The following is a 17917-nucleotide window of genomic DNA, read 5'->3' as shown; positions in this document are numbered from 1 at the left end:
GATGTAAGCTACCATGGTTGAAAATCATTGTATTGTTGGTTGTGTGACTGTTACCATTGTTGATGTGTGATAAAAACACAAGCAAAGCAAATGAAATGTCGGCTCTTGGCGTGTCGCTACTCGCTTTATAATACTACCGACTACTTTGGATGTCTGGATGCTAAGTTTTTTGACAAGCGACTACCAAGGTATTATTAAGTTGCCCGGATCCAATCTTGTATTATAGTAAGTGAATTCAAATAAATATATTTTAATGACTACTTAATTATGATATGCTAAGCAATTTTTTTTTGTTGTTTAACTTATTAAAAAAAAATTAGTTGTACAACAATACTATTAAAGTAACAGTTCCATTTTCTAATAGTTCTGATAACTTTTCGATAATGCAGTTACTAATAAAATAAATCTATTTTCTCGTATTCCAATAGTCTAAGAAAATTTATAGAATATACTTTTTTTAACATTTTCTTAAATGTCTGTTTTAATGATTTATTAATAAATAATAATTATGGCAAAAGAAATATTTTATTATGTTACTTATTAGTTATTAAGATCAATTTTTGTGTTTTACATACTTATAAAATGTATAAACATCTATAATATATAATAGCTATTTGAAAACATATTGGCACAATATATAATCTTATAAACTATAATCTATTGTAGTTTCTAGTATGGGTTTATTCTTCAATACATAATATGAATCATTATTTTGTCAGAATTACTTGGTAATCAGTTTTATGCCACAAATACTGAATAAATTGCTTTTAAAAGCTTTCAACTTGAAAAATATTGTATCAATTAATTGTTTTTTAATGACCAAATTATAGAGCTATTTTATAATTATTTGGAACTATGGCGCTTCCTTCAACATACAAACAAATAGCTATTAATCAACAGTCTCCTGCTCGTAAGTGTTAAACTATTATATATAAATTTTACTTAAATATATTATAAGTTGTTCTATATTTTGTTATTTAGTGAAAACTTTTACATTTTATTGTTATTTTCTTAGGCATTTTTGTTGAGTTTTTTTATAAATGTAGACTGATAGATGTTTGATTATAAAATTAATATTGTTTTATTATCAGAATTTATAATTATTCAAACATTTTGTTTACAGCGTATAAAAATCTATTTACTTATCTGAAAAAAATAAATATATTTAAAACACTTAAAATGCTAATATCTCTACTATACTCTATTCATCGAGAGAATGCTACAGAATGGCAACCATAATTTGTTATGGTCTGTGCATCACCCTCCACCAGTCTAATCGCTGCTTAGTGGGGAAAATTCTGTTATTTAGATGCTTGATTAAATTGTTTTCTCTCAGCGGATGGAGTATTTATTTATGTTTTTGTTTATTGTACCTACAATTGACTTAATTTTAAATTGTAACCTGTGTCTTGTATTTCATTATATAAATTTAAAACGCAGAATAAATTTCTAAACTTTATATTTTTATTTTTAACTACTTAACGTATAAAGCTTATATGAACAAATAATTAGAACAACTTCCCTGGTCACCTATTTCTACAATTCTATTATTGAATATTTTGTTGGATTTTAAATTTGTAAAAAATTGTACTGCTTTATATTATGAAATTCTTCATTATAGTTTCTATTTAAAAAATATAATTTAAACTCAGTTTATTTTGTCAATAAATATAAGGATAATATTAAATATTTAATAGCTTGTACCTCAAATTTTCTACAAAAAAAAAAAAGTAAATGCATGTCAAAATATTGTGATTGCTTTTAAAAAGAATCGGCCTGTATTTATTTTATTTTATATTTATGAATACTTGATCAAATATTTTACTGAGCATGATTAAAATATAAAAAAATTGCTTTATAGAGATTTAGCCACTCAGTGTTAAAAGTTATTAAATTTATGAAAACCATAGTTTTGATTTCCTTAGTTAGTAAAATAATTTACAGTTAGAAACTATATATTATTTAACTTTTTGCTATAACTTATTCAGAAATTTTGATAGAGGGTTTAATTTAAAATTTAAATTTGTGTTTAATGAGAGAATTATAACACATCAAAGTATTCAATTATTAATTTCTATGCTTAAATGTTCGATAAAAATGAATAAATATTCCAATGATCAATACTCAATTTTACCAATCTAACTGTAAAACTGTTTTTAATATCAGCCATGATAGTGTAAACTCAAAATATACTTTTTTATTTTTTAAGGATAATATTATTAAAATTATAAAAAATGTTCATGAAATAATCTAATTGATGTCATTAACGTCTTTCCTGATACTCATTTAAATTGATAGTCTTTTATATTATTATACATTTGTTTTCATGAAAATCTCATATCATAAATAAAATATTATGATTTATAATTTATTATTGATAGATTCTATGATTGAGTCTGCAATTTTGCATGCATTATAGTCTTATTATACTTTTAGTTAGTTTTTTTTTTGATTTTTTGGATTTGAGCTTGTAAAATGTGTGCCCACAGGTGCTCCAGTCACATTCAACATTTTAAAAGGTAAATTGTATTTGTTAAATTATTTTTTAAAGCCATATGAAGTTTGAGATGCACTAATTTTTGCACACATGCCAAAAAACACAAAATTTACAAAAATATTTTCCACTATTATTTTTGGTATTTAAAAAGTATCTGCAATTAATTTAAATCTTCAATGTTTAAGATATGTTGACAAATGTGTTCAAGGTTTTATAATCATAATATTAATTAGTTAAATCTATATATAAATTCATTTTATTTCTATAGTAAAATTAAATTATTCATTTATTTAACATGCTATAATGTATTTTAACATTTATAAATACCTTAATATAAAAAAAAAAAAATTCAAATATAATTAACTTATCAAAAAATATATATTAATCTTATTAAATAATATATATATATATATTTTTATTTTATTTTTTATCTATTTTGTGTTTTAAAAAAAAAAACTCTTGTATAACTTTTATTTTATCAATGCATATCTATTGCTAATATATTTCAATATTTTTTTTTTTTTTTTGTGGCAAAAAATATGGTGGTGGATATAAATCAGTGCACGATTAAAAAAGTTCAATTGTTACAGGACTATTTGGCTTTAATTTTAATTATTTTAATAAATATGTTTCTAAGGGTTAATACTTTTTATTGCATAAAATAATTAAAATCTAAACTCTAAATGTTCTTCTATTCTTTTCTTTTTTTTGTTTTTTACATTTTTATTTAGTTCTTCTTTGTAATTAATGTGAGCAAAAATAATGTTTTCAAATGAACTATTAGTGAGGATATTTTACCTCAAAACAAATAATACAATGTGTGAATAGTTTCCTAATTTTTTCAGCGACTAAAACGGGATCCTATCAAAATGGTTAGTAAGTCTTATTTACTTATTTAATTTATTCTGTTACTAATATGCATGATGTTTCCTAGATACTTAAATAAAAAAGTAGGTTAATAATTATACAAACTCTTATGTTGTTTTAAATTGGTTAGAAACAAGTGATATTAAAAAATATATAAATTAATCAAATTCCTATATATATATATAAATATATTTATTTATTTTTTAGTAGAATTGTTAATTTACTAATACTTATTGTAAAATTTTAAATATTTTTGAATTATCACTTGTTAATTATTGTGCTTTATATAATAAGTAATTTATTAGACTTGAGTTAAAAGCATGTTTTTTTTATTACTTAATGTTATTAGCATGAAATAGCATGCATAACTGTTAATTGTAGTAATACAAATTAATAAAAATATTTTTATTTAAACACCTTACATCAACTTTATATCTTCTTGGACATAAGTTTTATTTTTAAACATAATTTGTAACATATAGCAAAAGTTTTTCACGAACTATAGTTAAATTAATTTGATTTAATGATATTATTTATTAACCATTGTTTTTATATACATTTTAGAAATTAAAAAAAAATTTTTATATTTTAATAATTAAAATATAACTTTTTTTTAAAGTACATTTCTCAACTAAAAATAGTTTGAATTAAATTTATATATTATGTGAAAATTATATCATGATAAAAATTAGTATATTTTTCCTAATGGTGTAAATATAATATTATATACATAATGATAATTTTTTTCTTGCACAAATTCTGATGTTTGTCAACAAATTGTTAATATAACTTTGTGTTAGTAAATTACTTATGAATAACAATTTATTGTTTATCAAAGAAAAAGATAACCAAAAAAAATAATCAAGTTTTAATTAATAAATGGATTATATAACATATATTACAGAACGTTTAAGACCTGGTGGAAGTTCCAGCCAATTATCTGGATCTGTAAGTATTTAATTTATATAGCATATTTTTATACAATAAAGCACATTTTTTGCAAAATTTAGTGATATAGTCCTCTGTGTTTATTTTAAAACTATTATCTCATACATTTTTTTACAATTAATTAGAAATACTGCTTACGATAAAAATACATGCAAACTTGTAATGGTTAAAAAAAAAAATACATATATAATTTTATATTTATTTAATAAATTTATATTTGTCAGTTAATATTATTTAAAATTACTTAAAAGATAATATAATAACCTGAGCATAGATAAAATAAACATTTTTTTTAAATTGTATTATCTTTAATAGTTATTCAGCAGTATTATAAAATTTTAAAAGTTTTCAAATGATGTTAATATGAATTTTTTAACTTATTTTACATGATACTTAAATAAACAAGTTTTTTTAAGTATTTTGAATATTTTTTCTAACTAATCATTATATAATAAATTAATCATTTATAGAAAGATCAAAATCAAAGTCCGTTCATTCCAAATAGCCATGGAAATCCAGCGTTTCATCCACAAAAAATATCAAAAGCTGCTGTAAGCAATATTCTTAATTTCTCATCAAATTTGTATTCATTAATTAATCTATCACATATATAATTAAGGCTGATGCTCGTGGTATTAAACCTCCTAAACCACCTGAAAAACCTCTTATGCCATACATGCGATATAGTCGGAAAGTTTGGGATCAGGTAAAAGCAAGTAATCCTGATTTGAAGTTATGGGAAATTGGTAAAATTATTGGACAAATGTGGAGAGATCTTCCAGATGATAATAAACAAGAATACATTGATGATTATGAATCAGAAAAGGTACTAAATGATTGTTAAGATCACAACTTTTAATTTTGATGACTAATGATATTTATGTATTTAAGCTAACGTATGAAAAAGCTATGAAGTTATATCATACTTCACCAGCTTATTTAGCCTACTTACAAGCAAAGAATAAAGGTAAATTGAATCAAGTAGAAGATAGAGAACCACATGAAAGATCAACTGGAGGTGGTAAACAAGCTGCTGCTGATCGAAGAATTGAAATACAACCAGCTGAAGATGAAGAAGGTACACTTAAATAATATCAATTAATAATATAAATTAAATAAAAATATAATATTGTTAAATATTTACTTATACATTTTATTTTTATGTTATAGATCAAGATGATGGATTTAGTGTGAAGCACATAGCTTATGCTAGATATATAAGAAATCATAGATTGATTAATGAAATATTTTCTGATAGTGTTGTCCCTGATGTACGATCAGTGGTCACAACTGCTCGTATGCAAGTTTTAAAGAGACAAGTTCAAAGTTTAACCATGCATCAGGTACATACATTATAAATTATTAATGAATTATACACATTTTTAATTACTTATAATTTTAGAAAAAATTAGAAGCAGAATTACAACAAATTGAAGAAAAATTTGATACTAAAAAAAGAAAATTTATTGAATGCAGCGATACATTCCAACAAGAATTGAAAAAAGTATTATTAATATATTTATAATTTAATATTTATGTATCATTATTTAATATACAAATTGATAAATGATATTGACGTTTAGTATTGTATATGATTAAAAAATCATAAATACACTCCTGTTAATACTATTTAGTCCTAATTTTAAATTTATTGTTTATTTATTTTTTAAGCACTGTGTTCAAGCAGTATCTGAGGAAGTATTTCAAAAAATGGTAGAACGCCAGGTTGAGATATTGCAAAAAGAACGAACTAAGACTGTGTGCCCACCAGGACCTCCTGAAGAATTTGCTAAGGTACATTGTGAACAGCAATTAGAACAAAATGGAGCTGTACCATCAATTGAAGATGACACTCCATCTTGTGTAGTTCCTTCTAGTACCACCGATGAGAGTTCAAATATGGAAGTTGAGGTAAAATATAGAAATAATAGTATATTAATTATTCTAGTTTATAATACATCTAGCTGAAGCCTTTTTTAGTATCATAAGTAAATATTATGTTTTAAATTTAAATTAAAAATCAAGACATTATAATTATAAGATTTGTTTCAATATTAATTTTTTACTTTTATAATGTATAAAATTACCTTTTTAAATTCAAATTTTATTATTTATCACAACTATATAATAATAACTGAATATGACTGAATCTTAATATTTTACTGTCTAGTTTTATACTAAATATGAGTTTAAATTTTTAACAGCTATACCTTTTAGCTTAAAGATAAGTTTATTACCATCATTAATAGATACACATATTAAGTCTTCTGTTGAAGAGTCATGGATTGAAGCTTCTTTTACTATAATATGTTTTATCTTATTTCTCTCAATGTTATAAGAATTAGATGGTTATTACAATGATTTTATGTGTAAATCATTATTTAATTATTTTAAGATTTTTAAATAGCAAATTCTTCTATACCTATTACATTACATCATAGTTGATTATATTGATCAAAAGCTTTTAACAATATTTAAAATAATAAAAATTAAAAAAAAAAAAAAAAAAAGTTTTTCTGATACAAGCTTAGTTAATGTGTATAAGTTATTAATTATTTTAAAATTATTTTTCATTTTTAGTCTGGTATAACTTCAGACAGTTCATCAAAATCTGAACAGCTTGTAATAACAGAAACTAGAGAAAATGGAGAAATTGCTACTTCTCCACCTCAATCTTCTCATCAACCACAACCTCAATTATTAAAAGAACAACAGTTATCACAGATTCAGTCACAACAACCTCCTCAGTTTCAAGCTCAATCACAGTTTCAACAGCAATTATCACAAACACAACCTTTGCAGCCTCAGCCTTCTCAACAACCACCTCAACAACAACTTTTACAGCCACAGCCTTCATTACAACAATTGCCTCAAGCACAACCTTTATTACAGCAATTACCACAAGGGCAATCTTCATTACATCAATTACCACCATCACAACCTGAAATACAACAATTATTGCAGCCACAAAATTCTTTTCAGCAGATATCACAGCAACCAGCACCTACAGCATTACAACAGTCACCAGAACAGGTTTCTCCGCAGCCACAGCCTCAACAACATTCTCCTCAATCACAATTGCAGTCCCTGAATCATCATCAACAACAACCCTTACAGTCCTCAAATGTACTGCAGCAACAATCTTTGCAACCATCTACTCCACAACAACAGTCTTTACAACCATCTACTCCACAGCAGCAGCCCTTGCAACCATCTTCTCCACAGCAACAGCCATTGCAACCATCTACTCCACAGCAACAGCCATTGCAACCATCTACTCCACAGCAACAGCCATTGCAACCATCTACTCCACAGCAACAGCCATTGCAACCATCTACTCCACAGCAGCAGCCCTTACAATCATCTACTCCACAGCAGCAGTCCTTACAACCATCTCCTCCACAGCAGCAGCCTTTACAACCATCTATTCCACAGCAGCAGCCTTTACAACCATCTACTCCACAGCAACAGTCTTTACAACCATCTATTCCACAGCAGCAGCCATTACAGTCACATCCTCAACAACAACCTTTACAGCTACATCCTTCTCAACAACAGTCTTTACCGCCAAACCCTCCTCAACAACAATCTTTACAGCCACTTGCTCCACAAGAACAGCCGTTACAGCCACATACTCCTCAACAACCACCTCCACAGCCACATGTCCCTCAACAACAGCCTTTACAGCCTCATGCCCCTCAACAGCAGCCTTTACAACCTCATGCTCCACAACAACAGCCTTTACAATCACATGCCCCACAACAACAATCTTTACAGGCAAATCCTCCTCAACAACAACCTTTACAACTACATCCTCCACAGCAACAGCTTTTACAATCACATGCTCCACAACAGCCTTTACAACCACATCCCTCCCAACAACATTCTTTATTACCACATACTCCCCAACAACATTCTTTACAGACTCAACTTCAACAACAGTCTCCTGCACAACAATCATCAATTCAAATACCTCCACAACAACAATCTCCACAGCCTCAATTACAAACTCCACAGGCACAACAACTACCTTCCTCGCAGATACAACAATTGCAGCCACAATCACTTCCAACACAGCCTCAATTGCAACCACCACAGCCTCAAACTCCTCAACAACCACAATCTCAAACTCAACAACCTCAATCTCAAAGTCAACCACAACCGCCTTCAGTCATGGTACCACCACCACCTTCTATTCCACCAGCATTGGGATCGGATTCACCTTCAAATGTTGTTTCTTCAACTACAGAATCGCCACCAAAATTACCAGAACCTAAAGCTTATTCTGCTCCTTCAACTCAGCCATATCCAACATTATCACAGTCTTACACTCAAGTACCTCCATTTCAAATGTCTCAGAACTCTCAAGTTAATGTTTCAAGTGTATATCCACCCAATCAAGCTCCCACAAATACTGCTCCTCCACAACATCCACATTCAGGTATGATGCAGCCTCCACAAATTCCCCCTTCTCAAGGAGCGCCATCGTCAACCCCATCAACCGGATTTCCCTCATATCCACAACAGCAACCTTATTCATCTCAGGGAATGCCACCCAGGCCTTACTCATATCCTCCACAACCATATCCTCAGTATACGCCCCATCCATACTATCATCAAGCTCCTTATCAACAGTATCCACCACCACCTCCACGTGTTGCATATCCTCAACAAATAGGTACTGTTAATCAAGATACAAATCAACCACCACTTGAAAGTATGTATAACACGGCTTCAATTTCTGGACCATCTGAAAAAACAAATGATGAAAATAAGCAATTAAATGATGAAGTGAAATCTACTGAACTAAACACAGGTATTTTTATTTATTTATTATATTTAAAATGTTTTAACATGTTACACATTCATAGTTGTTTGAAAGATAAAGTGTGTTTTATGGAGTGGGATTTTGTTTAATATGAAATTTAGGACAATTAAAAGAAGGTTAAGAATGGATTTTAATTTGTCAATGAATTATTTAATGATATGTAATGGTTGATCAGGTAGTGCTATACCATTATTTATATGTTAGAAAAAGATAATTATTTTTAATATCTTTTCAGTTTTTAGATTTAATGCGACTTAATATACTTTTGAATGTTTTACATTCTCTATAGTTGGCTGTGTGAATTCCATTAAAGTTTGTTAGTCTCTCCCATTTATTAAAGTAGTTGCTAGTGGTATATTTTAATCTACATTTCATTCAATGCACATAATGGTGACAATAGTCTTTTGTGAATCCAAACTTTTAACAGTAGACATATTGGTGAGGACTAAGTTTTTAAATGTTACTGTTGTTTCAGTATTAAAAAGATGTTAGCAGTGTTTTTTTTTTTTTTTTAAGTGATAATTGATTAAAATACTATATCTAACTATAAATTGTGCAAAAACAAATTTCATCTTTTTAAATTTTTTGATACTTTTAATACTGATGCGTAACTTGAAAAGTAGGTAAAATTATTATCGATATATAAAATGTAAATTGCATGGAATCAAATTATCTGTATGATTGTTAAAAATATTTATCATTCTACAATCAATTCAGTGTATCCCACAGTTTAAATATTAGTTAAAAACCAAGTAAAAACCAGTTACAAATAGAACATAATTTTTTAGTTGATAGTGAACTATAAGATAATATGATTACTGTTTATTGTTTAACGTTAAGATGAAAACTTAAACAGTGTAAATAATTAGTCTTGATTGATTAAATTTATTTTTCCTTTGATTTAAAGTATAAACAGTGCTTACTTGTACGCTATGCCCCTGAATTGTTTTAAACATTTGTCTAGTGTTTAAAACAGGTAGTTTATCATAATGCTCTATCACAAAATTGTTGTAAAATAATAAATTAACTGGTTTAAAAATTATTTATCAAATTTTTTTAAATTTTTTAATGTAGGTATTAAGATAATAGTGCGTTGTTGGTAACTATTCAATTAATTTTCTGTTCATATTTTAAACTTGATAAAAAAAATTGTTTGCTATTTTCGTATTAAAGCATTTTAATAAATAGTTGAATTTATTTATTATTACTATGATTATAATTATTTAAAATATATGAACTACAATAGTAATCTATAAACATGATATAGCTATAGTGATTATTAATTGAAAAGTAATATAATAGTATGGTATTATTAAAATTTATTTCATATTACATTATTATTGCATATTTAAAACATAAGTTATATCAATAATGATGTGCAAGATAATTAAACTATTGATATATTTTCTAAGAGAAACTATAACTGTCTTAATAATGATTTATGGCTAACTACTTATCCACTATATTTTTTATGTAGTGTCCTTATACCAATTTAGGCTATAAGTTTTCTCCCTCCAGTAATTTTTGTATAAATAATATACTTATATATTTATTTATTTGTATGTTAATAGCTCATGAAAAACAACCTGAACAAGAAGAAACAGTTCCACCTCAATCATCAGCAAAACTCGATGAAGTTCAACAATAACATATTTATAAATGCTAAAAAAATTTGAAATGTTTTCATAATCAATATTTGCTCTTATACAAAGTCAAAAATTGACTGATATTGTTTATACTTTTATTGAAAATATTTTCATATTAAAATTATTATTAAGTTCATTTATTTACTAATATTATTTTTAGAATTAGAATATATTGGTCATGGTGTAAATAAAAAAAATTTCTAAAATTAAAGTTTTCTGACGACTTCACATCATATTTGTTACATTTTTATTATTTCACTTTTTGTATATTCAAACGTATTAAAAAAAAAAAAAAAAACTATGTATACCAATGTTTTTAATTATTAGTTTTTTGGCAAGAATACAAATATGTAGAAATTAAAAGCATTTACATTAATGTAGTACAAAAATAAAATTTATTATTTATATAATAGTTACTTAAGTATATAAATTAACATATAATAGCCATGTTAAACAATTTTTGCTACAATATTTTAAAGTATTTAATATACATGGTAAATGCCTAAGTGTAAATCACCAATTTTAAAATTTGGTTTAAGCTCTTAATGTGATGTCTTATTTAAAAATGTATGTATTAAATTAACAAACAAAAGTACAACTTGAATAAGAGATTACAAAAATAAAAATAATAAATACACTGATTTTTATTTATTTATTTCAGTCCCTTTAATTACAATATTTTTGTTATGTATTTTTAATATAATTATACTTAATTAATATTGATTATTGTACACTTGCATAGCATATAAAAAATATAACTTATAAAGTGTAACCTAATTATGTATACATTATATATTATATTTATCAAAATATTGTATGAAGAAAGATATAACAAATGTGTCCTCAATAGCTAAAAATACAATTAAACCTTTAAAAAAAGAAACTTTTATACATTAATCATGCATACAATATTTTGTTTTAAGATAACTATTAATTCAATTTCCAAGTTCAGATTCTTTTTTCACTTATATTAAAATTAATAATAAGTTAATAACCTATAAAATACTTATAACTTAAATAATTATAATAAAGTATTTAAATGAGTTATACATGCCAAATAATTTATAAAAAATTATATAATACAGTTAGAAACATTACAATTGCTATATTTTAGTCAAAGATTTTTTTTTAATATAATAAAATATATATTTATGTATATTTGTAATTTAAATTTACAAATAATTACATTATGAATTGGTTAAATTATATACATTTTGAAAAAATATAATTTATCTTGTCATATCAAATGTAGTTCTTAATTATAATTATTTTTGGTTTATATTAGTACTAAATAGAAACCAACAATTGTCATATTATGAGCAATTAAGTTACATTGGAATGATTCTGTACTATATTAATCATGTGCTTATCAAATATCTTAAAATATATAGGACTAGCTCAAAACTTTAGAACAATAAAATAAATAGAAAATAATATACTTCATTTGAGACATTTAAATCTGAGCATAAATTTTGCTAAATTAATAAGCTGTGTTAAAAATAATAGGTATAAATCAAGATTCATTGTCCATAAACTATAGAGTTACGTTTACTAGACATCCAACGCATAAATATACAAAATATAAGAATCATTGCGATAGTCAACATTAACAGAAGACTAGCAATAATTGACAACTCAAGAAAACCTAAACTTGAATGTGGAGGTGTACCAATTCCTACCAAAAAGGTCCTGAAATTAATAATTTGCTGTTAATAAATATTCAGTAAAACAAATAAAAATAAAATCATAAATCTTACCAATAAGTGTAATTAGATTTAGCATAAAATTCATCATTGGGTTGTCCAAAAGACACATTAAATGACTTTAAAAGAAATTGAGAGTTGTGGACAAATAATGAATTTCCATACATATTATATAAAGGGGTGTTAATCCAATCATGTTCAGAAAGATAATCTTGAATGTCATACTGAATTGTGGAAGAAGAATTCAATGCATGAGTATTTTCTGCTTTATACACAACTGGTTTCCAACTTAGAAAACCACCTCCTTCTTCATCTCCTTTTGCATTCAACAAATAATTCTAAAATATTCACAAAATGTTAGCACATTATTAAGAAGAAGTAAACTATTAGTCTGTTAATCTTGGTCTTACAAAGATAATTTTAGATAACAATTTATATTTGATGTAATATTATAAAATTATTCCTAATAATTAGTTTTCTATTATTAAATTTAAAAATAAGAACTATTTATTTAATTTCTCAAAAAAAATTGTCTTTAATATTTGTATTACAACTAACCACATAATATATTATAAATACAAATTGATTAGAACTTTTACCATTTATACTTAATAAAATATGTTGAATATGAAATTATACAAGTACTTAAATAAATCAATGGTACATTTTTGATGAACAATAAATATAAATTAAATAAAGTTACTTAATGTTTTTTTTTTTTATTTTGCTCATTATACATAACTAATATTAGTTAAACTGCAATTAACAAACAAGTACAATCATAACAAATTTATTTTAAAGAATATTTATAAAAATCTACATATATATGTGGAATATAAAAAAGAGATATCTCAACATATAATTGTAAATAATAATAAATAAATATTATTATTATTTTTTTTTTTTTAATTGAAGTTCACTGATTAAGACAAAAACATATGTTTTGATAACAAATAAAAATTGTAACCACCGTGAAATTTGATGAAGTATAATAATGAGAATCTTTTTCAAGGTCCTGTTACTGAACAGTCCCCCTCTGTACATGTTTTATGTTACAAACTCTTTTGTCATCCATACAACTTATTGTTATTGTAAAACAAGTTGTAAACATAAAATAAGAAATGATATGCTACATAAATTTATTAACTGCTAGTTTTGGTATGTTCGAGCACCATATAGGTGCTAAACATAAATTTGTATTAAAAATTTACAGCTGATTTTATGGTAGTAGATATTATTACTTATCATTAAGACTTTAAGTGCTTTAATCAAAAAAGTAATTAATAAAAAAAAATTCATAATTATTATACTAAGCATAAATAACACATGAGCCATTTGTTTTTCACTCTGTATATATGAATATGGAACATAGAAGTATAAAAAATTTATGACTCAGGCACTTGATTAATCATAATGACTGTTGAAGGTGTTACGCAATTGTAAAGCAAATGAGGCAATATATAATGACATAAATAATAAATTAGACACTACATTAATGATACTTAATACATTTTACTAACAATTAAGAAGTTATGTTTAAGATTATTGAGACAAATCATTAATGATTACATTAAGACTAAATTTAAAAATGAAAAATATTTAATTATTATTTTTAACATGTTTTGGAAATTTTTTACTCTTTATAATCAAATATAAATGGAAAAATAACAGCATGACCAATAAGTTTAAATAATTACTATGTCGTTATTACTTAATGTATATCACATAAAACAATAATAATTAATTAATATTTAATAAGTAATAAAATAATAGTAAAATATATCATCATAATTATTTTAACCTTTTATTTAATTAGCTGTAATTTTTCTATACATATTTAATAACAAAGGGTACACATTTTCCAAAATATGTCTTTACTTTTGTTTTCAAACTTTTTGGTAATTATTAATTATTCAAATTATTCATTGTATATTTAATTTATTTTTTTTTATATACAAAATTTTAGTTTTATAGATTTTAATAAAAATAAAAAAAATAGCAAATACATTGAAAATTGTTATTATTTTGTCAAATTAAATAAAAATGTACTAAATATGTCATAAACAATTATTACAGCAAACAAAATCATACAAATTCAATATATACTTCAATCCATAATAAGGCAAGATAACCATACAACAGCCATAAAAATCTAAATTTTCTCATAGTTTATAAATTGATAAGTTTTTAGGTTGGAAATTATAAAATCCTATTTAAAAATAGTTCTGTAATAAATTGTAACTAAAAATATAATTTGGCAATATAAGCTCAATACGACAAAGCAAGTCGTAATAATTGTTTACTACTTGTTAATTTTCTGTTTACATTTTAAAAATTATTATTGTTCCATTAGTAGAAAAGTAGTAAGTATATAGCTTGAATAATAAATTGTACATAGTAATAAATAAATAGGTATATTTTAATAACTTACTAAAAACGTGCCACCAGATAGTTTATCATCTGAAAACGTGTTGCTTGATATTGCTTCAGACTTATTGAATGGATAAGAACTAAAAGTAAGTAACTCAATAGCAAAACGTGAATTGGTAAAATTTGTATTCAAATTATTAAGTGTTAGTGTTAGTTCACCAGATTCTGGAGTATGAACAAGATGTGGCAATTTAGATCCAGTATCTTTTTTCCCGTATACTTTTAACTATAAATAAATAAAATAATTATATTTTAATACCTATATTTACCATATATATAACTTATTAAGTAGATAGATTATAATATTTAAAATATTAAGGAACAAAAATGCAATGAATCAAATTTAAAAATGGCAGAACTTAAATACAAAAAATATTATTAACTTGAAATTACTCAGTAGTTACAAAACAGTGCTAATTGTGCCTGTCTTATTCATTAACTTATTTATTAAATATTTAAAAAATGTAACTGTACAGTAACAATTATCATAATAAATAATACATTTTATATAATTTGTAATAACACATTCATTGCAAATGATACTAAATGTCACCATTTAACATTGTTTGCATATTATGATAAATAATGCCAATTGGTAAGAGGTATGTTATAAAACGCACTAATTATGGTCAGTGATAAATTAAACTAATTATTTTTTTTTTTTTTATTGGTATTTTAATATATATTTTTAAGACTCCAAAGTTTTTTAGTACCACAACATGTAAACATAAATATAATCCATATTGAACGTATTAAAAGAAAGTTTAACTATATTAGATTCAGTGTTATAATTAAAAATTGAATTATTTATTTTCAATACGTGTTGAAATAATAAATTATGTTAGTTTTAACTAGTAACACATTAATTTTTTTTTTTTTTTAATAATAATTATTTAGTAATAAAACCCGATTACATTTGTATTTATGATTGGTATATTAAAATTAAAAACATTTCGACATTTTATTCCATTAAATTTTAAAATTAATAAATAGCCAATCGACAATTATTTTACTATTCATAAATTTTTATTATCTATAAATGAGCTCAAGGCTAACTTCATGATATCTTACCGTAACAGATACAATACCAGTTTTGTTAATACCAGGTGCTCTATATGAATTAGCAGATAGAAGAATCTCTACAGATTCATTATTATTGTGAATTGATCGAGTTGTATTCCAATTAAACTTCTTAAAATCCATTTTTATAAAATTGTTGCTATCTTTCATATTTGCTGTATCATTTACATCATTAAACTCGTATAACTAAAATTAAAATAATATAGTTAAAAAATATATATAAATATTCATAATTTATACAATAAAAACAATATAAATATTACGAGTAAAATAAGTAATTGACCTTGCCCAAGTATAATAAGTTTAAAATGATTTTTAAAGTTATGTTAATAGATTAAAAACTCTCATCAATTAAGATCCTCTGTCTATGTATCTCTTTCTCATATGTATTACTTATGTTAGATTTGTATAAATTTTAAACATTGTTTAATAGCTAGAGACATGCATATATAGCTATTATGTAGTGCAATGCTTACAGTACCTCACTAAAACTTAATTATCTCAATTAATTTAATCAAATCTAATAATTCATAAACATAAGCAACAAATAAAATCAAGAACATTTATAATAAGGTAGGAACATTTTAAATATTTTAAAATTAAAAATTAAATCGATAAATTACTGGTTTCTATAAATATTTAATAAAATAAAGACTAATAAGGTAATTACTAATAATTACTTTTAAACAATAACAAAAGATGTACTCAATTCAATTATTAAATATACAAAACAATGATTATTGACAAAAATATAAATATTAAGAATGATAGAAAAAGTCGGCATAAAGTACTTAAAGCAAAAATATTGTTATATATACATAGTACTTTCTTATATATTATAAATTATAATATACTTACCATATAAGACAGTATGAAAAATATTATTTTAATTTTAGTATCGAAGTATCTATACACAGGTTTTAATTGATTTGTAAAAATATTCATATTAATAATCATGTAGTATAATAATGAATATTAAGGCAAACTCAGTCAAAATTATTTTTCATAATACTATAATGCATTGTACAATAATTATTAATACCTAGATGTAGTTTTAAAAATACAAATTTACTGTTAATCATCATGGTTAGAATATAGACTTACATTATTAAAAACTGATGCAAATGTATACAATGGGGACTCAGTAAATTTAATATTGTTTTCCCGATCTGCAGTATAATTTACTTGAATAACAGCATTTTTGCTTGTTACAATAACGACCAACGATGGTTTTGTTGTAGCGTCAAGTACAAAATGAACAGTATCATTTTCACCATCGGCCCGTATGTATGTAAGTTTAGAAAATTTAGAGCAATGATCCTCTAACAAACAACCTGGATTGAATTCAGTGTGTAACTATTCAATCAAAAAAATGTTAATCATTAGTCGCAATTATGACAAGATCCATAAATAACGGATGGTTATTAAATTACCTTTCTATCAGCAGCCACAGATGTAGTAAATACCGTCAAAACGAACACAATGCTTTTAAGCGCTTTCATTTTTTTTGCATTCACGCAGTGCACTTCAGTAAATAAAATAGATCAAACACACTTACACGATTTCTGAGCAAATGTTTACAAATTTGAAATTGTGATTTCAACTGTGTGACTTGTTTGGTAAGAAACAAATGAAAACAATAAATAAAAAAAAAGCGATAATTCGACCTATTGGCTATTGTACCTATTGTTCTATTAATAATTGTATTATGTTTACTCATTCAATTGGAATTGTAACCGTCATTGGACAGCCGAATACCGATAATGAAAGATGTATTCGGGCATCTCGAGTTCGAACAAAAGTGTTACAGTTAATGCATGACCGCCAGCTGCAGGCTTTAACTATAAACATACAGATACAATATTATTATTATTGTTATCATCAAATATAACGATTTATTAACATGTATAAAATGTAA

General features: G+C 24.7%; 2 protein-coding genes across 5 annotated transcripts; one reads left to right on the top strand and one right to left on the bottom strand.

Annotated features, from left to right (window-relative positions):
- The first annotated feature begins 87 nt into the window (after positions 1-87).
- Positions 88-10922, top strand: LOC112601929 (actin cytoskeleton-regulatory complex protein pan1-like). Of its 4 annotated transcripts, XM_025349819.1 has the most exons (13): positions 88-225; positions 831-910; positions 2490-2519; positions 3343-3369; positions 4269-4312; positions 4783-4863; positions 4932-5138; positions 5204-5390; positions 5483-5655; positions 5715-5816; positions 5984-6223; positions 6893-9128; positions 10712-10922. In XM_025349819.1, the coding sequence occupies exons 2-13, from the start codon at positions 856-858 to the stop codon at positions 10786-10788; spliced, it is 3459 nt and encodes a 1152-aa protein (XP_025205604.1). In that variant the 5' UTR covers positions 88-225; positions 831-855; the 3' UTR covers positions 10789-10922. The 4 variants fall into 4 exon arrangements, with proteins under 4 accessions (XP_025205604.1, XP_025205606.1, XP_025205605.1 ...); XM_025349821.1 differs by lacking the exon at positions 2490-2519; XM_025349820.1 differs by lacking the exon at positions 3343-3369.
- A 1164-nt stretch (positions 10923-12086) lies between these two features.
- Positions 12087-17825, bottom strand: LOC112601938 (glycosylated lysosomal membrane protein B-like). Its single transcript, XM_025349836.1, has 7 exons — positions 17683-17825; positions 17433-17610; positions 17104-17355; positions 15991-16185; positions 14921-15145; positions 12544-12827; positions 12087-12475 (listed from the first exon to the last, which is right to left on the bottom strand). Exons 2-7 carry the CDS (start codon positions 17499-17501, stop codon positions 12307-12309), a joined length of 1194 nt encoding a protein of 397 aa, XP_025205621.1. The 5' UTR covers positions 17502-17610; positions 17683-17825; the 3' UTR covers positions 12087-12306.
- Between the last annotated feature and the right edge of the window lie 92 nt (positions 17826-17917).

The sequence above is a fragment of the Melanaphis sacchari genome, unplaced genomic scaffold (genome assembly GCF_002803265.2).
Source record: "Melanaphis sacchari strain LSU unplaced genomic scaffold, SCAv2.0 Contig7_pilon_pilon, whole genome shotgun sequence".
NCBI lineage: Eukaryota > Metazoa > Arthropoda > Insecta > Hemiptera > Aphididae > Melanaphis > Melanaphis sacchari.
Note: the sequence above shows the minus strand (reverse complement) of the source record. Positions and strands in the feature narration are given on the sequence as shown.

Bases quoted from the DNA above. Each gene is read 5' to 3' on its own strand.
- LOC112601929 (XM_025349819.1), top strand. From the start codon at position 856: ATGGCGCTTCCTTCAACATACAAACAAATAGCTATTAATCAACAGTCT. The intron at 5,139-5,203 runs GTACTAAATGAT...TATGTATTTAAG, and splicing joins ATGATTATGAATCAGAAAAG to CTAACGTATGAAAAAGCTAT. The intron at 5,817-5,983 runs GTATTATTAATA...TTATTTTTTAAG, and splicing joins TCCAACAAGAATTGAAAAAA to CACTGTGTTCAAGCAGTATC.
- LOC112601938 (XM_025349836.1), bottom strand. From the start codon at position 17,501: ATGAAAGCGCTTAAAAGCATTGTGTTCGTTTTGACGGTATTTACTACA. The intron at 12,828-14,920 runs GTAAGTTATTAA...TGAATATTTTAG, and splicing joins TATCTGGTGGCACGTTTTTA to AATTATTTGTTGAATGCAAA. The intron at 12,476-12,543 runs GTAAGATTTATG...TATTAATTTCAG, and splicing joins AAATCTAATTACACTTATTG to GACCTTTTTGGTAGGAATTG.